Source organism: Pseudoliparis swirei, chromosome 19, assembly GCF_029220125.1.
Source record: "Pseudoliparis swirei isolate HS2019 ecotype Mariana Trench chromosome 19, NWPU_hadal_v1, whole genome shotgun sequence".
NCBI lineage: Eukaryota > Metazoa > Chordata > Actinopteri > Perciformes > Liparidae > Pseudoliparis > Pseudoliparis swirei.
Window position 1 is genome coordinate 24,392,460 of NC_079406.1, and position 22,055 is coordinate 24,414,514.

Below are 22,055 nucleotides of genomic sequence, written 5' to 3' on the forward strand. Positions count from 1 at the left end.
CCCCCCCCATCTACCGGGCATCGTTTTTCTGTAGCTAGCGGTAACAGCCTGAAGAAAATGTGCGACGATCAGCAACCGCCTCGGAGCCGCGCTGATCGATACTTTTAGAATAACAGTCGACATATTTACCACGTGAAAAACACTCGTAATAACGGACCGTCTGAATTACGTCCTTCCCATCAAATCCGCAGAGCAGTGCAGCTTCTTTCTGCTCATTACACGACTAAAAGCGTTGAAGGGAGAATAAACATTAAGAATCATAAAGCGGGCGTGAACGAGACTCAGCGTGAATGCTAATGCGGCCCCGCGTCTCCTGGATGTGTACATAGGTAACGGCGTAATCACCTTCACAACAACAACGTGATGTGTCGAGAGCGTGCACCTGGCTTCCTGCAGTGAGTTATGTCTTCAGTGAATTATGTCTTCAGTGAATTATGTCTGTGCCTCACGTGCAGCTGACATTTTAAATGTTTTATATTTGCATGGCGGCCCGCCTTTGACAATGGCTCGTGAATAAAATTGATTTCTCTCGACGGTCTACGTATTCTTCGGCACCGTTCAATAATAATCAAAATATCTCCGATTGTCAACTTCTCACCAAATGAGAAAAAATACCATTGTTAGTTTTCCCAGACTGTAAAGGAGCGCTTCATTTAACTTAAACACGTGAAAATATCAACAGTCATTTGTTTCATTCAAATGTGAGCGAATGTTTCGCGTTATTCGACGTGATAAATGTTTCCTATTTAGAGTCTCACCCTAATGAGCTATTGTTGTCTAAACTTCCTACACTCGAAAATAATTATGACGAAACATTGGCTCGTCAAGGCCGGCCAATAATAAATCACGGGAGTCTGACATTATCCCATTTTGCCTTTAAAGAAAAACAAAAAAGCTCTCAGCTGTTTCTTTACAGCATTTCACTGTAAAAACATTTTACATCATAAATGTTTCAGTTGTTATTGCTTCTGGGTGGAGTTGATTGATGCCTGCTCCCGTTTCCTGCTTCTATTTGTTTATTATTACATTGCCACAAGGTTTTCTAATGTAATAAAAAAGAGATTTTAAAGCGAGAATTCAACTGAAATCTCGAGTCCTTGGCAGGTGAACGTCGTTCAGGGAAGTACAAATAATCAGCGGCGGCCGGCCAATAGAGGGCCACGGGCCTCACCTTGAGCCACAATAACAAAATTCCAACATCCGCCACTACAAATGATGTTTGTTTTCTCCCTGAATACTCTTACAAGTTCTGAGACTTAAAAAGGAATAACACTTTTCATGATTACAATCTCTGAACTCACAATTGGCATTATCGTCTCTCAACTGTTAGAAAACAGCCGACACGGAGCAATATTGGCATTTATTTGAAACTGTTATTTCTGGTAAACCGACAATATAGAAATTATTCATTTTAGTTCTGATTTGTGCTACGCGTTTCAGGTCGCACACATTGGGTTAATCCAAGTGTTTTAATTCAGTTAGAATGAGTTCACTTGAATATTTCAGCTTATTCTCACATGAATTTGCGAAACCGCGCTGATAATGAACCTCTAGCTGGATTCCTCTCGGTAACAATCACAACTAAGGATCATGGGTAGTTTGCCAAACGTGAACCCACCTGACTTCTCAATCAATGAACCCAAACTCTTCAAAATTATCTAGGACTGTTGCTGCGCTGAGTACAATTTAGCATATTATTAAAAATAATTAGAATTTTTGAACTCGGATGACTTGGATGGTTTTGGTCAGCTAAGAATGAATCAGAGTCGCAAGCTCCACGACTCACCTGCAGAGCCAGCAGCTTCTCGCTGGGCTTAATGTGTCTCTGTATTTCACACGCCACGGGCTGAATGACTTTAATACCGTCTTCATAAAACACGTAGAACATGTTGCCGATGCCGAGACCTGGAAAAGAGAGCACAAACGGCACCGTTAACGCCAAGTGCATAATATATAACACAGATTATGAGACTGCACGGTGTGGACATTTGCAAACGTAAATTCTCCGACCACATTGTTATCTCCTTTCAAAAGCAGCAAATCATTTAATCCCTCTCTTCACAGTTCAGTAACCCTATTACACAAAATTAAATTAAATCAAGTTTAATGAACGCCGGAGTGAATCAGAAGCAAGTCTAGACGTACCTTCTTCCCGCCACAAAATGTTCGCCACTGTGAGGGGAGAAAAAAGAGGAAAAGTGTGGTTAAAAATCAATGCAAAGATCAATGGTTTCCCTTTGTGAGCGCTAACACCCAAACACTAACTCCTATCGAGGCAAAGACGGGAGCAGGCTGCATGAAAGTTTTATGGAAACTGTGTCTCTGACATCATGCAGCAAAACAATCAATAGAGCCTTCTGCTAGGAAATAATTTGATGCCAAACACTGTAAAATGGAGCGCGGTCGACAAACTACGAGTACCGTAAAACAGTTTATGATTTTTTTTCGGATGCTGCACCCAAAGTATGCGGAGACACGTAAAAAAATCTGAAAAAAAAAAAAAAAAGAGATCTCAGATTGTCATCCATCAATATGAGCTGTATCAGCGTCGGAAATACATGAGGGCAAAGGGACAAAATGTCCCTACAAATATAGTTTTGCCCCCGATATCACCAAGAGATGGGCAAAAAATGCCCCCATAATTTCCTCTAGTAATTATGATAATTTAATGAACTTGTCAAAACATCGTCGGGTCCGGGTCTATATGACCCCGTCCAGTTGCCATATCGCGTTTTGGATTTTTGACGTGAAGAACCGATTATTCAACAACAAAAAAAGGTGTGCTTCTTGATCAGACCTGTGACTGTGAGGAGAATTCAATTCAATTCAGTTTATTTGTATAGCCCAATTTCTAAAAATTAAATTTGTCTCTCGGATGCTACACAATACATACACATAGACATCCCCCAACAAAAAACCCCACCAGAAAAAGAAAAAATAAAAATAACCCTTAAAGGGAAAAAAAAAGGAAGAGCACAGAGAGAGAGGAGAGGAGGGGATGGACAGATGCAAGATGATGATGTAGATGTAATGTACAGAAGTGACAGATATAGAGAAATACATATGAATATGATATGACAAGTATGAATATATAGTCTATAGTAGGCATATTCCACGATCAGACCATCCATCAATCAGGCAGGGAGATGGGAGGAGGGAGGAGACTCAACAGTAGAACCCAGCAGGATGGGAATTTCGATCCATCAAACCAGGCGCACCATCAGGCAGATAGGATCTATGGATAGGGTCTCATGGGCCCATGAGACGAAGGACCAAAGATGATGGGAGAAAGTTAAGCAGAGTTGAGAAGAAGATTCAATGAGAGGAAATAAAAAAGAGAAAAGAGAAAAAAGGAGATTAAACTCTCAGTGCATCTCTAAAGCTATAAGCCAGCCCTAGATATCAAGGCATATCAAGAGTGCACCAGGGGAAACCCTGATTACTATAAACTCTAAGCTCTCCTAAGGGACTTACTTAGTCTACTCTTAAGCGAGGTGACTGTCTAACTCCTAACTGAAATTGGTGTTATAATAGAAAAAGAGCTTGGGAGGAGCCAGCTCCTCTGGCTCCATTCTACTTTTTAACTATCTAGACTCTTAAAGAGTCCCGCAGTTTAGTGAAGTCCGCATTAGGGGCAATAGTGTAAATAGACAAAGAGCTTATGATTGATATGCTCAATCAAGGCAGTGTAGGTTTAGAAGAGAAGAATTTTAAAGTAATTGTGTGATATTTGGCCAGTGCAGAGCAGCAGCAGTGCAGGAGTGTGCAGGAGTGATTAGATCTTTTCTTAGTTTTTAGTGAGAACACTAGCTCTGGATTCTGGGACTACTGGAGAGGACCGAGAGATTTATTAGAGCTAAGCTAAGTAATCAAGTGAGTAATCCAGTCTCTGAACCAACGAAGAATCATTTCCTTTTTTTTGAGATTTGATGACAGATGATTTATTTGATTTTTAATATTACGTGATGAAAGAATGTGGTCCTGAGAGTTTTGCTTTCAAAGATAACAAAGGACAAGTCTATCAAAGAGATAGGAAGATTCTTTACTACAGATTTGTCAGCAGCAGATGCAATGCTCACTACAGAATCCCAATCACAGATATTGATCTCTCTCTGAGTTTAGCCATTTTAAATTAAAGTTTTTGATTTTAGTTTAACATCAAGTAAAGTTGCAGGTTATGTTTGTTTTTGTTCTTAAGACATGCTTGAATTTTACAGGTTTTGGTTGCTCTCTCTCGCGTTTTATAAATATGGTTGTTTTCTGATAATATAATATTAAAAGTGATTTATGGAGTGTTTCTGCCAATATTGCCCAAAGGAAGCATGTATCCAGTCTCTGTGATTGGTCTTGTGGGAACTCGTGACAACAAGCTGGTTAAATACATACTGAGATCGATCTGATAAATTTAATTAAACGAATTATGATCGATGATTTGAAATTTCTTAGTGCCTGAAATGCGCTGTGGTGCTCTGCCTGAATGCTCCAGTGTCTCTAACACACGATGTCGGTGTCAAAAGTTATTAACTGGTTCAGAGGTCAAGACCAGCCAAGACCAGTGCCGCCTAGTCTGCTGCATTGTATTTTTCATTTGTAATTTTTTTTTCACCAGTGCCGTAATGTGTGGAAAGTCGCAATACTGATTTCTTTGAAACTTTCTCAATGTAGAAAGTCTTGAGTCGCACAACTCCAGGACTTTCTGGAGGCTCAGAGGTAGGAATAGAGAGAGGAAAGAGTTAGAGTAAGGGGATCTGTTAGAGAGACAGTACCTGAGGATGAAGAGGACCATTGACAATAGCATGAGTGTGGCAGCCACCGGTACCTGAGAAATGTTAAATAAAGGCAGAGCGAGAGCGGGATTAAAGGCAAAAGAGAGGAAAGCAAGCAGGCAGGGTGGCGGGGAAAAGATTGATAGATAGTGATAATCCGTCACAAAGAAATATCATAAAATAAACACCACTGATAGGATGGCACTCCGGGATACAAGGAAGGGCACTAAGGTCAGCAAGGCATCGCCTTCCATAGTTAAAGATTTTTTCTGCATTTGGCATAGGAGATAAAAGGATTTAAATTAATCTTCTCCTAATAGTTAAATAAATGTTCATAGTCATAAGCACCTATAAGTTGAGCTAAAACCTGCTCTTGTAGAGCTTTTCTCTGTCCAGCCTGGCTACAGTGCTGAAGAAACGGAGAAGAAGATTTTATTTTTTTATTTTTTTCTCTTATTGCAGGCAAAGGGGCTACTCTGGCAAACTTTATAGCCTTCTTCTTATATGCCAAACTTCTATCTCAGCAAACTAGGGCAGTTCCAGGGAGCAAACCCTCCTCCTCTTTTTCCTTTTCTTTCGAGCAGCTTCAGAGTATAGGAGGAGTTATACTCTTCCTAAACCTCAATCAACTCGATGAGAGGTTACGGACTAAAACAGAGGTCAGAGTCCTCTGTGATATTGTCAACAAGATGATCAATCTGGACTGACAAAAGGGACTGTAAGTTAGATCAGTTAGATCAGTTATATATCTAGTGTAATCAAAGGAATCGATCGTCAACAGAATAACTATAAATAGAAAGTCTATAAGTCAGTTAGAGACCTAAGAGACTAACAGAAGATGCTCAGAAAGTAAGTATAAAGTTGACAATAAAAGTTATGAGGAACAAGTCAAATAAAAAGAAGTGGTTCAATGTACAATGTCAAGAAGTCAATCGAGAACAAGAGAGATGAATGCAGCACTACTGCAAGTGGCCAAGAAAACTCTGACAGAAGCCAACTGAGTCCAACAAAAGATATCGATGACAAGGAAAAAAATCACAATAATTCATCCACATGGAAATTAAACTCTGAATATGGACCTCAACCATCGGGGAACTCAAAATCGGTATGGATATGAACTTGATTCAGATATAAAAATTCAGATATAAACTCTGAATAAAGACCTGGTGTTTATTGAGGGTTGAGTTTCAATTTGGCTGAGATGAAGAAGAGGGTTTCTATCAAAGAATCGCTGAGTGCCTGAAGAGATGAGATTAATTAATCTTGAGGAGTCGATTCATTCAGACAGGTTCGATTCAATCCCTCACTATGAAATTAGGCTAAAATAGGAATATGTATTGTATATTTAACTTCATTCAGGCAGACATTCGTTATCAGATGACAACATATATTAATATCAACATAAATCAATTTGAATAGACCTATTTAAATCAACTGCTGAAATGTTTATATTAACTTGTATATATATTGTATAAAAGAGATTTTGCTTGTATTTTTTTAGATTTAATTGTGTTGCTGTGTATAACTACTTTGTTTAACTTGTATAAGGTTGGTGTACTTACCTTTCGAATCTAAGAGTTAAGTATTGGGAAACAGCTCGCACTCTGCTGGTCTCTGAGGGTCTTCATGTACATTAAGTTGATGGAACGCTTCCGATATTGACTCTGAAAAGGTGATCAAGCTGGGACCTGGATCTGCAGATCCTTGTTAGAAATCACATCAGTCTCATATCGAAAGTCAGAGAGACGCCATTCATGAAATGTGGGATGATGCCTCTCTCTTCCAGGATCACCTTCACCCAACATAACCCTCTGAGCACGAGGGCACATTATTGATTCTCCTCAGAAGTGAGGATAATTTAACAGCGTCAACATCTCAGGTACAAAAAAAAAAGATCCACACACCCAGCCACCATCCAAAAAGGGAATATAGATTGGCTTGGAAGACGAGGAGGAAGAAAAAGACACAATTTTTTGCAAGGCATGTCGAACTTGTCGTCAACGAGTTGGCAAAAGCCGTCGTTAGTCCAGCACAAGGTATTTCTTCTGCGGAGTTCATTAAGGGGAGCGACAACATAAAGAAATACGTGGCCTTTCGTCACTAGGCGACCAAGCAACACGCCATCGCCTACGGTGAGTGATAACTATTCCAACTTATTTTGAAGTTATTTAGTTCGCTTTAGCTAGCGAACATTAGCTAGAGAACGTTATTTAGCTATATGGATAACCCGATGAGTGGGCCACAGGTTTTAAACTCGGATGATTCACACTGTTTTGGCTCCTGTCACAGGTTATTTCACATTAAATTCAATTAAGAGGTGACTAATGATGTGAGATGCCGAAATAAAAGCCACGTAACACCCTGAGTGCTTTGAATGGTCGGCCTAAAAAACGCAGACCAGCTGGTGGCTTTTCAAATCAGACAATGGACACTCTGAGAGAAAAGTGATTACTTTTAAGAACTACAAGACTAAAGAGTAATGCGGTAAGGAGAACATTTGGAGCCATTATGAAGTTATCTTCCATGCAAATTCTGCTCCTCAATCATTCTTATCCCCCCCCCACCCCCACCCCCCGCTCACACTGGCTTCTTAACTGTGACCTTCTCTCTCATTGTTCATCCGTCCCCCGCCGGTCTTCCCTCTACTTCCACTTTCCGGCATTCTCAGGCTACAAACCAATCTGCAGCCCAATTCACATCCGATTCTAATCTCGCCTCTATTGCGATGCTCATACCCGGAGCCTCTTGCTCGGGGGGGGGGGGGGGGAGAAGAGGAGGTAGACACAAAGCCAACTAGTCAGCCTTAATCTTTCTAAAAGTGCGTCGTCGAGGGTTTCCTGTGCACCCTTGCATACCTTTTTAGCTCATTAAAACGTACACAAAAGGAGTGGGGTCTATACATAGACGGACAAAGAAAGGAGAGGGCAGAATATGAAGCGGAACTATACAATATGCCATGTGCCAAAAAAAATACCCGGAGAAAATGGGAAGGAGGAGTTCGAGATGAGATCTCGTGTGCCTCGGTCTTTTTCAATAGTCCGCGGTATTGATGCTATTCATCATTTGGCAGAAAGACTGTGGCTGTTCTGCGCATGGAAGGGACCCATACATCAACTTCATCATCCATATAACAAAACAAGCTGGCTGCCACCGTAGGCGGCGAGTTCGCTCTCTCTCCGTGTGCCGTAATAACTGTGTTTCCACCGGCCTTTCCGAAACATCGGGAATGCCGCCACGCCCTCATCGGGCCCGGCCTCGGCATCTCCTGCCCTTCAGCAACGTTACATAAATTCGATTTTGTTTGTTTATGAGAGCCCTGTGGTGTTCGCCCATCGTGGCGTGGCGGTAGACCGCGGATGCACGAGTAGAGTAATGAGGTCCTTTTTTTAAATTTAAGCAACACACAAAAATGCATTCTGATTTTCAGATTGCGAGTGTTGTAAGCAGTTACAGTGAGAAGGCAGAACAATAGGGGAAATAAATAGATGTAGATTTCATCTTCATTGATACAAACACATCCTTTCAGTGCAGGGACTGATAATATGCACCGCAGGTATACACCTCACATCCTTTACTAAAGCTATGCCAAAAAAATCTTCAGATGCACCTGCCAACTCTCACTTAAATCCAGGCCTGGATTAAGATGCCTCAGGACCCCCTGCTTCGGGTCTTAGCCAGAGCCTGTAAACCTTAAGATCAGCAGAAATGTATCAATGGTGTCTCTAATACTATGGTCAACTCTGCGATCTCAAATGTTCCCCTTTTTCTCTACATCTCCTGCCTCAAATGTCCTCTTTTTTTAATTGATTCTCTATAACTTTGACTAACTTTTGGTATTTTCTAAGAATCAGGAGTTACTGGACTGACTTTCTTCACGGACATGACATGTTCTTAGATAGCTTTGTACTCTAAGCAAACGGGACTTAAAACTACCACAACTCTTTTGGGGTAAAAGTCAGATAAGTTCCATTCCAGGTAAGTTTTTCAGTGTTAAACTCTATCGATGATACCCGAGGCTGTTTTTTTCACAAACTTTGATTTGAGTCTAGTCATGCATATTTAATTTTCTTGAGAAATGCTTTCAAACCAAGTTTTCAAAGGTTTAAAAAGATAAAGCTGGTCATACCATATATTTCTAAGAGACTAGAACCACTTCGCCTCCCTGTTGGTGGATCTCAGCTCTAAGCCCATTGGTCCCGAGTAAAGACATACGTCTCTAATATAGTAGACAATAATTGACAAATATTGCGTAACTGTTTACTAAAAGGCTTTGTTATTGCCTGAAACCCATGTTTGCTGTCATTTTTATGAAAAAGTCAAACTGGAGTACATTTTACATTTGTTGGGGACTTATGAAAGGACATGTCACCCATGCTTATATTTTTGGACAACAATGGATATTTTTGGCACTATTGTTTAGACATGTCAGGCTTTGGCTACATAGAAGATAAGTATCAACTATTTGTCTATTCACATGATTTGTAGACAATATGAAATGACACCTGCCTTATCCTTTAAGAAAATGAAGAGTAGAAAGCGTAACATCCAGTGTGAATAATTCAAAATCATGAGACATTTTGAAAGCTTTTTTTTGTTCCTTATCCACTTTAAAGCTCAATGAGATTTAGGGGTTGGATAGAAGGTCATGAAATTGTCATTCTCAGAGGGTAATTACAGGATATATTTCTCTTCCATGATTTGCAAAATGAAAAGGAAGATGCTTTATATAGTCCAGGAGGAGTATCGAAAAGGTCATTTTGAAATATTTCATGTCTAACTCAAGGCGTTTTTTTTTTCCTCCAAAGCTTTTGAAAAAATTGCTTTTAGCAACTTTATCAAATGTTTGAAGTCGCTTAAAGATTGAGGGCTAACTTCACCAGTAACTCCTCCGCAGTATTCCTTACAGTCTGGTAGAATGAGGAAGCTTTCAAAATAACAAGACCGACTGCAATAGAATTAGAGCAGGAAGCCTGTGGAGGACCGACTGACGGCTGAATCATCTCCGCCAGAGGAAAAGTATTCAGAAGACTTGATCCTTGAAGGATAATGTAAAAAAAAAGAAGGAAAAAAAGAAGTTAGGGAGACTTTTAAACATCGAAGCTTAGAAGGAAAAAAAACTGTCTGAGCTCATCACAAATAAAGATTGCAATGGCTCTCTCTATACATATGTATCTGTGCAATGATTATGAAGAAACATCAATGATGGACAAAGCCAGCTCTACTATTTCATCACATAAAAACACCGGATTCATTATGGATTGTAAAGTTACGAGGACTACATCAATATTACCCGTTTGCAAGTTCCATTTTCCAAACTGTTTCATCTCATGTGGAATAAATAACGGTAATTGATTCATTTTACAATCTTTTTAGTTGGTTCTTTTGTGTTCCTGCTTTGTCTTCTCTGCTCTTTATGTTTTACATCGATTACTACCTTCAAGAAATAGGTCCTCATTATCCGCATCAGTCTTTTACAGAATGCATCATCACGAGTGTTCATAAGTTGTCGGCTTGTAACCAGGGCTTAAAAAAGGCGTTTGAAACTTCCCACCAGATTTGAAAATATTAATTTCACAAAGCCGTTAGCATGAGACTCAGTCGACTGTCTGGTTGGAGCTCCTCGTTGCCGACAGCGTGTCCAACTCCGTGTAAAAGCCCACCGGGATGAGGGAGGGACACGTCTTGATGGAAACATGGACGCCGTTTTTTTGGCACGAACTGATCTTCTCTATTCTGAGGATATGGAGCAGACGGCACGGTGGAGCATGCAGAATAAAAACGGCTTTGTGCAGACTCCGGCGTGGGAGCGGCGGGGTTCTTATCCGCGTGCCATCGAGGCCCGGGAGATTGCAGGGTTTTGTTCCAACCAATCACTTCACCACCGGATTTCCCTGATTAGATCTTTCCACTCTGCCTGAATTCAAATGGCGCCGGGTTTTGATTGGAACAAAAGACGACCAATTGTTAAAACGTCCCTAAAAATGGTTCAGAAACACAATGAATACACAATGAGAATGTGGAATAAAGGAGTTTGTGGAAGACATCATTCTGTATTAAGGAGCATCCAGAACACCGTGTGAAAAATAGAGACAGTAAAAGATTGAAAAGGGGCAATGTGTCTGAATGAGTAGTTAGGGTTAGGTTTCGTGAAAGACTGAGAAAAAGAATGCCAGTCGGGTGAAATAATGCCAAACTTGAGAGTCTCATTAGCTTCACGCGGCCAGACGAAACGATCAGATCTGGATTCGGGGTGGAGAAAATTATGCTTTAGCGATCTCAAAATAACTGGATTTATAGTGAAACCTGGAATGTAATCTCAGCCCATCGCAAAAAGATGTAGTAATTGACTCGTGACCGAGATTGGAGAAGTCTTACAGTGCGGTACTTCTCGGCCCACTACAGATTGTCAAGTCTTTGGATTCCCGCTGAGTAGTATTTAAAGGTCATGCATTACTTACGGGACTCGACAGTGAGCCACGCAGCTTTGAGTAAAGAAAACAGAAGGAGTGAAGCAAAGAGTAGATGCTGGAGTCAGGAATAGGTTATGAACCATAATTATTTCCCTGTCCGCCAGCTGCTTCTTAGAAAGTTGGTGAAGGAAGCTCATCAAGTTTCGTCTCTCTGCTTGTGTTCCCACCTTTTCGACGTAGGTATCTAATTATAAATGTAACTCACAAAGTTACATCAACCTCTGCTAAACTGTTAGCTGTTAGACCGTCATAATAATTCAGCATCTACGAGAGGCGCGACATCTAATGCAACGTGGTCATTAATTAACAATATTCACACTGAAAAGTTCCCCTAAAACTCATTACAAATCGTAATTATTCGCACGAGTTCGGGGGTAAATGGTCCAGGGCAAAATAAAATATCAGCGCTGCTGCCATGTTGTGTCCTCTACGCCAATTATTCTCATAATGAGAACCAATTAAGAAGGAAATAGCCACACGGTGGAACTTTTAATCTCGGGCAAGATGCAAACTACTCAGTACAAAACCTACATCAGAATAAAATGAAGGCATATTGAGATCAATTCAATTGCAGCTACTGGAAGACCAAACAATCCCAATCTTATCTGCTTTCTCTCCCCTCTGAGACGCCCCCAAGGCCGACTGGACAACAACTCCTCCCGATCATCAAGCGACTCTCTCTCTCTCCCCCCCCTATTTGTGGCCTGGGGAGGGCGACTACCAGAACTGCGCATACACGAACTCAATAATAATACTGATTGCATTCACCCCCCCCCCCCATCCCGCCACGCTTTTTTTTTTTACCCTGTGACGGGGACCCGGGGGGCTGCGTGTGCTGCTGAGATTAGCGCCCGCTGGCTGCTGCTCAGTGCTGGTTACCTTCCCAATGGATGGGCTTGGATCACCCATTTGTTGGATTACCTCCCCCCCCTACTACTGATTGCATATGTTCCTGCACAAACACCAGGAGTGAAAAGGTAAGAAGATAATGGAAAATAAAGAGGATGACATACTCCTCTGAACTTCCATTGTGAGACTTCCTCTCACAATGTCAGTACTAAGAATAATTCTGTAATATTAATTTCTTCATTGGTACAGAAGGGCACTTCAGTTGAAGAGGGCAACGGGCCTCCTTGCTCGTGCCCGAATGAACACGCCTCGGTACTCTGAAGGTCCCTCACGCGAGGCGTGAAGTGCAGAGTAACGTGTAGCGTGACGTGGATCGGAGAGACCGAAGCAACAAGCGCTCGTCCTGATCCTCCTGACGGTGCAGAAACATAATTGGCACGTTGTGAAGGGCAGATGTTTATGCCAGCCTGTCAGAGATGGATGGCGCTCCGCCCGCCCGGTGACAGACTCCGTTAAAGAGATCTCAGGAGCAGCGACTGACCGCTCTGGGTTCTTCCCCCGAACAACGAAGTGCTCGGGTAACTTTCAAAAGAAAAAAACAATTCACTTTTGCGACGCGCAGGTGTTGACCTTGAAGTTCCTCGGAGGAGAATTCATCAAAAAAAAAGATAATTTGCTCATCAGGTCGTGTTTTCAGTTCATCTCTTGCTTAATACTTTTTTTCTACGCCTTTGACAACCGGCTTGGTTAGTCATTCGGCGGCGTCTCTCATTCGGCCATCTGAATGAGAACCCCGGGGCGGGTCATAAACACCGAATGAGATCATTACTTTCTACAAAGTGGGATTTCCGAAACACATTTCCAAGTATAATTCGCAACGTGTTATTTGAATCCCGCATCTGTTTCATATCAGCGGTATTAGATTCAGGGCTGTTCTGCCAACGTCCGGAGGATGAGAGAATGAAGCTTCCTGAACTAAGAAGACAAACGCCAGCCAATTGAAGAACATACCAAAGAGAACCAGAAGGTCTATGTGTGTGTGTGTGTGTGTGTGTGTGTGTGTGTGTGTGTGTGTGTGTGTGTGTGTGTGTGTGTGTGTGCGTGCGTGTGTGTGTGTGTGCGCGTGCGTGCGTGCGCGTGCGGCGTCGTGCGGTGGTGCGTGTGTGGCAGCGTGCGTGCGTATGGTCTTGCACATATAACACAGATGTGGCTGATGTCTTTGGTAACACAAAAAAAGGGCTCTGGCTGGCTCTCTCTGTTTGGCTGGTCTAACGCTTAAATATATGAGGAGAAAATAAGAATAATAATTTGGCAGAAGAAAGTCGGTAAAAGCTTCTTTTTTTTATAGGTTTATAGTTTACTGACCGTGTTTGTGTCTGCAAGCCAATGATTAGGGATGATTAGGAGAGTTGGGGACAAGCATCGGGGTCGGGCGCTATGTAGGCCGGGCAGGGGGCCTGGGCAAGCCCATCGCCGGCAGCCTAGCTCTAGGGACGTGGAATTACACCTCGCTAGCGGGTAAAGAGATGGAGCTGGTATCTAAAGTTGGGCTCACTTCCACACACAGCACTAGCTCTGGAACCAAGCTCCTGGAGAAGGGTTGGACTTTGTCCTTTTCTGGAGTTGCCCTGGGCGGGAGTGGAGATACTCACGAGCCTCCGGCTAAGTGCTGCTGAGGGTCGCCTCCAATGCGCCTACGGGTTGCGGGGAGTAAGACTGACAGTTGTTTATGTTTATGCACCAAACCGCAGTTCAGAGTATCTAGCCTTCTTGGAGTCGGTAGGCGGAAACAGAGAATCTTCTCGCTGACGGTCTTGTGTATTTATGGAGGTCACAAAGAGTCATTCGATTTCATTAAAAGTTGAAGGCTTCTCACAGTAACTTTAAATTATCAGTTCATAAAGGTTAGCTGGGATCTGGGGTTAGAAGAAGTTGTACATTTGTTTTGCCTCATGCACCACTGCGCCTCCAACGCCGTGTCCGATTCTCTTTCAACATCAATGCTGCACCTTCTGGCTACATGCTGAAATAGCAGTCCTCCTCCTCGCATTCAATCACGTCGGTGTCAGCTCAAATTGCGCCGCCGGATGCAGAAAGAACAACAATAACTTTTAGAATACACCACGAACTTAGACTTATTGGACAATTGCATAACAGGTGGTGAATTTCCCCTTTTAAGTCCATAAGGAAACCCTCTGAGTGGAACATTGCATATGGAAATGAGACGGAAGGATGATTTCAGGAACAGGTGAAGTCTGAGCCGCTTGCCTAATTGCCGTTGCTGGCTCTGTCAGTGGGCGTCATTACTAATACACCAGTTAATTCCAATGTGAAGTGCATTGGCAGCATTTGGCATCAGCTTCCTCTCTCATTTCCAGGAAACCGACCAAGTGGAGACGGGAAAAAGCAACAGATTCAATCGCCCCGGATGGAAAGTTCAATGCTTTACCGACATACAGATTTTTCTGTGTGGTCAAACTGTTGTTACTGGAAAACCTGAGTGCTGATGCAGACGGTGCTCGAAGCAAAACAGACAGAGAATAATGAGCCGGTGACCGAGAGCTGAATCAATCGTCCTCCTCGTCATGTTTTTAAGGTCAGGTTACCTCGACAAAGAACAGCATGCAGGAAAAAATAAATATTCATTCGGTATTCGATTCAGGGATAAATAATGATGATTCTATCCTAACAAACAAATATGTGTCATGTCAGAATGTCAGCTCTTGTTTTAATTGTTTTATCTGTATTTATTATTTGTGTTAATATAATTTGTATTGAATGTATTGCATGTGTTATTATTGCGTTGTAATTATTCGTGAGGATGAGTTTGCGTTCTCTTTTTATCTGGCGGAGTTGAGCTTTGTGTGAAATGTCTTATTATGTTAATGCCTTTGTTGTATGCAAGTAAAATAACCTTGAAAAGTGTTTGTGTTCGGATTTTAAACTTGTGAATCTTCACTTTTAAACATGTGGAATAAATTAGCATTAATCTTTGGAATAATTATTTTATTTATTTATTTTCTGACAGAAATCAAAATGTTGGACGCAGTGAAAAAAGAACATAACTACACTGTGCGTGGAGAAGATATGCAGATGTAATTTGAGTGTGAGATCCACAGAAAATATCAAGCGGTAGGGGGGGGGGCTGTGTAACCTGCAGACGCAGCATTGTGCCGTTAAAGTAACACGTTTAACAACTCCAACTGTGAGGGAAATTATTAACTAGCTGGTGTTTCATGTGATTAATATGTTTGAAATAACTTGTTGAACAAATAAATGAGCGTTCACAGGAAAAAATGTATTGTGATGAGAGCTGAGGAAGTTTCTGGCGTCTACGCTGAACATCACAACACTAGAGTCTGAGCAGCTCTGGCCTTAAACTCGGAAGTATTGACGGCGGCTGGCAGCTTTCCGAGGAAATATCACCCGGTCGCCCTTTTCATTGGAGAGCCTAATAAAAATATCTGTCCATCTCCTGTGGATAATCAAAAGCCAAGGCAATGCAAATGAAAGGAGCGGGGGGGTCAAAAAATAAAACTGCAGCCCTCTTGTGTTCATTTCACCTTCTTATATGAGAAGTTTATGAGAAGTTGCTGTCATATATATATATATATATATATGTCAGTTTCTCTCTGAATCACTCCGATTTATATATTTTTTCACGCCTGAATAAAAGTACAGCTCCATCACACGTTAAAAAAGACATTTGTGAGCATTTTTTTTAAAGCTTCAAACTATTTTGAAACCAGTAATTAATTTCTTTTTTTATGCATTCGTGCGTATATATATATTGTTTTCGTTCTGCATGTTCTTTTTCATGCTTTATGTACAGTTGCCTTTGTATATACGAAATGTGCTTTAGAAATAGCCCCTGAATTAATTAAATAATTGGGAATGACTTTAGTTCTGTGTCTTTCTGTTGCCTCACACACAGCTGTTAGCTTTTACTTTCCTGGACCTTTTGTTACAAATAAAATAATCTTGATGGCCCTGGTTTCGTCTCTCTCTTTTATTCTGGACCTCTTGTGGTTTCCATGTGAAGAAGAGAGAGCTGGTTGAGTGCCGTGAACAAAAGGAAACCCACCTGGTTTTGTTTCTCAAGAGAACCGAAGAAAAAATGACACAAAGACAAACCGTTGTGACGAAGAGAAAGAAGATGAAATGAAACAACAGGGGCATGATGGGCCAGAACATTATATAGGGGGTTAGGGAAAAAAAGGTCCTTAATGATGGCAATCTCCGCATAGCTCACGTTTTTAAAAGCTACTTACGTTATTTTGACACTGCGATAAAGAGTGACGTTTTCCCTGATGTTGCGTAACCACCAAAGGATTCTGAGAGTCCGATATTTCTTGTGTTTGCAATTCTGCTTCACTTACCTTTGACGATAAGGCCCTTCATACGAATCCCACGAAAAGATCAAAAGCAATGTTGAAGTGACCTTACTTCCTACAAGTACCATTAATCTTAAGCCTTATATATATCTATAGAAGGGGATCCGTAGTTATTAATATTTTGTATTCTTGATGAGCTTGAGATCTCTTTCTAAGACCTGAGAACAAGACACTTGATGTACACACCACACAAATACTGAAGTCAAAGTTGGTATCGAGATAATGGAAGACAATTCCGGAATTATGTACTGACAGGGAAGGAACTAAAAGCTACAAAAAAATCAACTCAAATGACATTTCAAGAGGCCCATTTAAAGTAAAAGACTCGCGAGGGAGTCATTATCTCGGCAGCGGAGTTGAAGGTTTCAGAGGTTGCCGGCTGCAGGCGCTGTGAGCTGACACCACACATGAGCCTCAGGCTCACCGAGACCGCCGGTATAGAAAGTTTCCTTCTTCTTGCTCGCTTGTAGTCTCTGAATGAAGGTGGCGTTCTCCTACAGCGGCAGTCAGTTGGTTATTCGCGGCACACTACGTTAGCTACTACTTCTTTTCTAGCTTTCCTAATGTCAGAGTGCAGACACGTCTGTCTCTCTGCTGACATCCCTTTGAACTTCTATCCACCAAAAATTCAAAAATGAAAGTGTCTGCAATAACCATCTCCCAGCATTATTTTGGCCAACGGTACAGCTTCGACAGCTTCAAATGCTTCACGGCTTCAAAGCGCACGCGGTGACTTGCGACCTCGACGAACGTGATTCTCTGATGAGGAAGTGGCGATCCGCGGAGATGACATCAGAGTGTAGTCGAGGTGTTGGGGCAGTGCGCACCTGATGTGTGTGTGTGTGTGTGTGACTTGACTGCAAACTTGATCAGTGTGCTGTTTGGGATCCCTAATTACCCAAAAAGGAAAGAACGACACACTAACAGCTGGCCTTGAACCCCAAAGAAGACAGATTCTGACATTTCGGAGAAGGTCAACCTTAATTATCCCGTGAGACTCTATTCATGGAGGGAGGGGTGGGGGGATTGTTTGTGATGGGGAAAACAAATGCCTCCAAATTTGAATAATAAGGTTACTCGTGTCACGACCCTAATGTTACACGGTTACATTGCAAAATATCACCATAATCAGTTGGGACACATATCCCTGATGGAGAGTGACAGAGAGGAAGCAGTGGAGATGAACACCTGACCATCATTTTAATAATAAATCAGTTAAAGTTTCAATTTATTAGGCAAGAATGCCAAATATTCCCTGGAGGATTAGCAACTTTTCTGATTCATACACTACCGTTCAAAAGTTTGGGGTCATCCAGACAATTTCGTGTCTTCCATGAAAACTCACTTTTATTGATCAAATGAATTGAAAATTGAATAGAAAATATAGTCAAGACATTGACAAGGTTAGAAATAATGATTAATATTTGAAGTATTAATTTTGTTCTTCAAACTTCAAGCTCAAAGGAAGGCCAGTTGTATATCTTATATCAGCAGCATAACTGTTTTCAGCTGCGCTAACATAATTGCACAAGGGTTTTCCAATCAGATATTAGTCTTCTAAGGCGATTAACAAACACAATGTACCATCAGAACACTGGAGATAGGCCTCTATACACCTATGGAGATATTTCATTAGAAACCAGACGTTTCCACCTAGAATAGTCATTTACCACATTAACAATGTATAGTGTGTATTTTTGATTAATGTTATCTTTATTGAAAAAACAGTGCTTTTCTTTGAAAAATAAAGACATTTCTAAGTGACCCCAAACTTTTGAACGGTAGTGTATATTTAAAAATATATATTTTGGGGCGGTTTTGTACCATTTCTTTCAAAACTAAATATCTATTCTGAAGATTACCACAGCCTTCGGTTATTTTGTATCTGTTTTTTCTCTTTCACTATTTTACATATTATTTAACTGAACATCAAAAATGAATAGATGAATCAATAACACAAATTACGGCTGCAGCTAATGATTTTCTTCATAATCGATGAATCTGCTGATTACATTTGGGAGTAATGAACTCAATGTTTCGGGACATAATGCCCATCATAATTTGCCGTGGTGACGTTTTAAAATGCGTTTTCGGTTGACAAACAGGCCAAAACAAGGACATTAAAAAAAGGGGGGGCTGCAAATCACCATATTTTAGAAATCAGAAACGGTGAATTCATTTCCCGCCGGCCCTAATGGATGAATCTGACCTATCGTTTCAGCACGAATAACAAATTGCAGCACTCGTGTACACCAGCACGCAGCGGATGAAATGTCTTCCTGAGTGGATCGATTGGTTGCGTGTACAACTGTTCCTGCTTCCAACCCAGGAGATGAGGAAAGTATAGATAGCATCACCATTATCTCCCCCTCAGAGGCTCTATCCTTGCACCACAGGATATAAACTATTAAGATCTGGCAGCATTAATTATTAAGAGCTCTATTTGCATGGCTCCGCTATCCCGCGGAAACAGACGAGCGTCATGACTTATACATACGGGTTTTGCGCGCGGAGTCCTCCACGAATAGCGAAGAGATGTCCTCGTCCACGCCGGCCTCGTTCTTGGCGATGCAAGTGTAGGCGCCGGTGTCTTCAAAGTGCACGTTGCTGATGTGCACCTCGCTTCCATTAGCTGCGAGGAGCAACGGAGACAAGAGATTAAAGGAGACGTTACCTAACGGCTCGCTGATGAGTGAGGGAAGGATGGTGAGAGGTTTGTTTTTCGGGGAGAATAAAAAAAAAACTCTGACACTTTCCGTGAACACGGAAGTTTGTGTGTGCGACCTCAACGGAAAAGCATTTGGCTTCGCGGTTAATTGACAGAACAATAAGGATATTTATCCGATACTCTAACCAGACGGTACAACCAATGTGTCAAGCTTTATGGATTTCTCGATGACCTGAATTTACTCACGGCAACAAAACATTTCAACTGAAATTGGCCACGATAAGCGGTGATGTTCGACCAACCAATCGGCGAACACAGCGGCATCGTTCAGCTCGTGAAAAATAGAGGACACGGTGAATACCTTATTTTCTTGTTTTTTAACTATACCTAATAGATTTTCTTGATTTCAATTTCAGTTCAAATTGCCCTATTAAAAAAATTAAATAAAACATGAGTATCATGAGCAGTAAAGATAGCAATGGTTATGTCACAAGGTACTTATAATTTCAGTGCAAGTAGCAGCAAAAATTAGATTGGAAGTAGAAGAGGTGGGAATACTTTCTTTCTTTTTAAATCCACAAGTGGAAATGCAGTAAGCAGAATCCTCGTGACACGGTGAATATGTTATTTTCTTGTTTTTAAACTATACCGATTATTTTTTCTTGATTTTAAAAATCTGTTAAAATTGCCCTATTTCTTAAAAAAATAAAACATGAGTATCCTGAGCATTAAGGATAGAAATAGTTATGCCAAAAGGTACTTATAATGTCATAGTGCTAGGAGCAGCACCTGTAGCGGTAAACGTGTTTGTGACAGGTGGGAAGAGGTGGGAATACATTTTTTTTTTAAGTCCACAAGTGTAAATGCAGTAAGCCGAACCCTCGTGACTCGGTACCTTGCAGGGTGAGCTGTTTGGACAGCTTGGTGGTGATGTCCATGCCGTTCTTCAGCCAGGCCAGCCGGGGGCTGGGGATGCCCTCGGCGTGGCAGCGCAGGCCGGCGGTGACGCCCGGCTCCCGGGCTTGGCTCTCCGGGTAAACTCGGATGACGGGAGGAACTGGAATATGGAGGGAAAGAGGCAGAAAGAGTCGCCAGATTAATAAATGCGGCGCCATCCCACAATGTTGTTCCCTTAAGTGCCAATTGAGGAGTGAGGTGAGGAAGACACAGAGTCCTGAACTTATAGTTTGGCTTTTTCGTGGCTGAATGCCTTTAGATAAGGTTACCACGCTCGGCGAAGCCAAACAAATCAGATAGATAAATAAGACTGGGGGGCGAGGAGGGATCTCGGTTTGGACGTTATTGATTTTGCTCGGCGGCCATAGATTTCGTGTTACCTTTGTGCGAGGAAATAAAAACGGGACAAAACTCTTCCAAGAGCTGACTTTACACATTACTGCGCACTGTGCTGGAGTTTCAGTTCTTTGCCCTACCCTGGAGCAAAAGCAAACAAAAGATCCTACGTCGTGTACTTCCATGAGCCATAAATCAACATAAATCAATAAAACACACAAATACATTAAACATAGAAGTTTTGCTCGACACCCGGTGGCTAAATTGTTGAGTCTTGCTCCATAAAACGTGGACAAAATATCAAAAGAATAAATTTGAATAATTCGACGCCGCCTCCGAGTCGCGTAACAATGATGCCAACTTTTCAAAAAGGACTGTATGATGTGTCTGAGCAGAAATGCTGATTGAAACTTGGACGTTGACAATGAACTGAAGAAGAATACAGTCCCCGCGAGTCGTTCCACAACAGCCGACCGGCATATGAGTTTAAGTCTAGACATCGCATCTCTTTCCTATCTTGCCATCTTGCTTTGAGTGACCCTCCTCGGTGTCCTCTTCTCTTCCTCCTTCGTTTCCGAAACAGACTTCAGAGACACGAGCGGAGGATGATGAAGGGGGGGGGGGGCGCCTTGGCAGAAGCAGAAGAGGCGGACGCCGCGCTGCAGGGACTTCACTTCCTGCGGTGGCGCCGGGTAAGAGGAAGTCTTCAGTCCGCCAGGTGAGTGAAAACCACTGAAGATTGATGCCACGGCCATCTGGTGGCCACGGCACTACCCCGGGGGGCTTTCGGCTGCCGCTCGAACTCCCTGCCAGCTAGAGGGGCCACCGAGGGGCCCCCTACGACACTCGGGTTACTTTACCATTCGTAGAGCCTGCGACGGCCCTCGGCGGTAACGATCGACTGGATAGAGGCCAGGGAGACGATCTATTCTTTTGAGTCAAGATTATTACTCACACTTAATATCCTCACAGATGCCGATATCCAAGCATACAGAGTGTGTGTGTGTGTGTGTGTGCGTGTGCAGCTCTTTCTCTCGATCTGCTTTCATTATATATATATATATATATATATATATATATATTTAACACCTTTATGTGTCGCTCTCACAATTAAAAGCAGGCAACCTCAGTATTTCTAAAAGGTGCGTTATGCAAATGCTGTGATTTGAATTGGCATTTTTACCCGTCCACACGCCGTGTGTCCTCGTGCTTTAAGTGCACGCTACTTCAGGTCGGGTTTAAGGAAAAGTAATTAGCGAGTGAAAGAAAAACATAACGAATCAGAATGAACGGCTTGAAATTGAAAGCTGAAGATGAGAGCTGAAATAAGAAGTCGATCAATAGGAAATGAAGTGTCAACCGTATTGATACGAGTCGTTTGAGTTTCTTTTCAAGGAAAGAAAATCCAAACCAAGCTTCTCAAATATGACATACGGTGCTCTCCTTTGTATTAAATGAATTTAAGTTCAATCTTTTGTGATTTTAAATTGAATTTTCTCCTGAAGAAACAAAAACTATGAAAGAATCGGCAGATTCAGCAACAAACGGAGGTGCAACTCAATCGATACAGAAATGACAGATCTGCTGGATGTGGAGGAGTTTAATAAGAGTAACT

The 22,055-nt window shown here is 41.8% G+C and overlaps 1 protein-coding gene across 1 annotated transcript in view; it reads right to left on the minus strand.

Annotated features, from left to right (window-relative positions):
• fstl5 (follistatin-like 5) overlaps nucleotides 1–22,055 on the minus strand; it is a 181,151-nt gene that overhangs the window by 20,883 nt on the left and 138,213 nt on the right. The window contains exons 9-12 of the mRNA XM_056439702.1: nucleotides 20,043–20,204; nucleotides 18,977–19,111; nucleotides 2,146–2,172; nucleotides 1,787–1,905 (exon numbers count right to left, since the gene is read on the minus strand). Of these exons, the coding sequence (XP_056295677.1) occupies nucleotides 1,787–1,905; nucleotides 2,146–2,172; nucleotides 18,977–19,111; nucleotides 20,043–20,204 (443 nt within the window). The remainder of the gene's footprint in view (nucleotides 1–1,786; nucleotides 1,906–2,145; nucleotides 2,173–18,976; nucleotides 19,112–20,042; nucleotides 20,205–22,055) is intronic.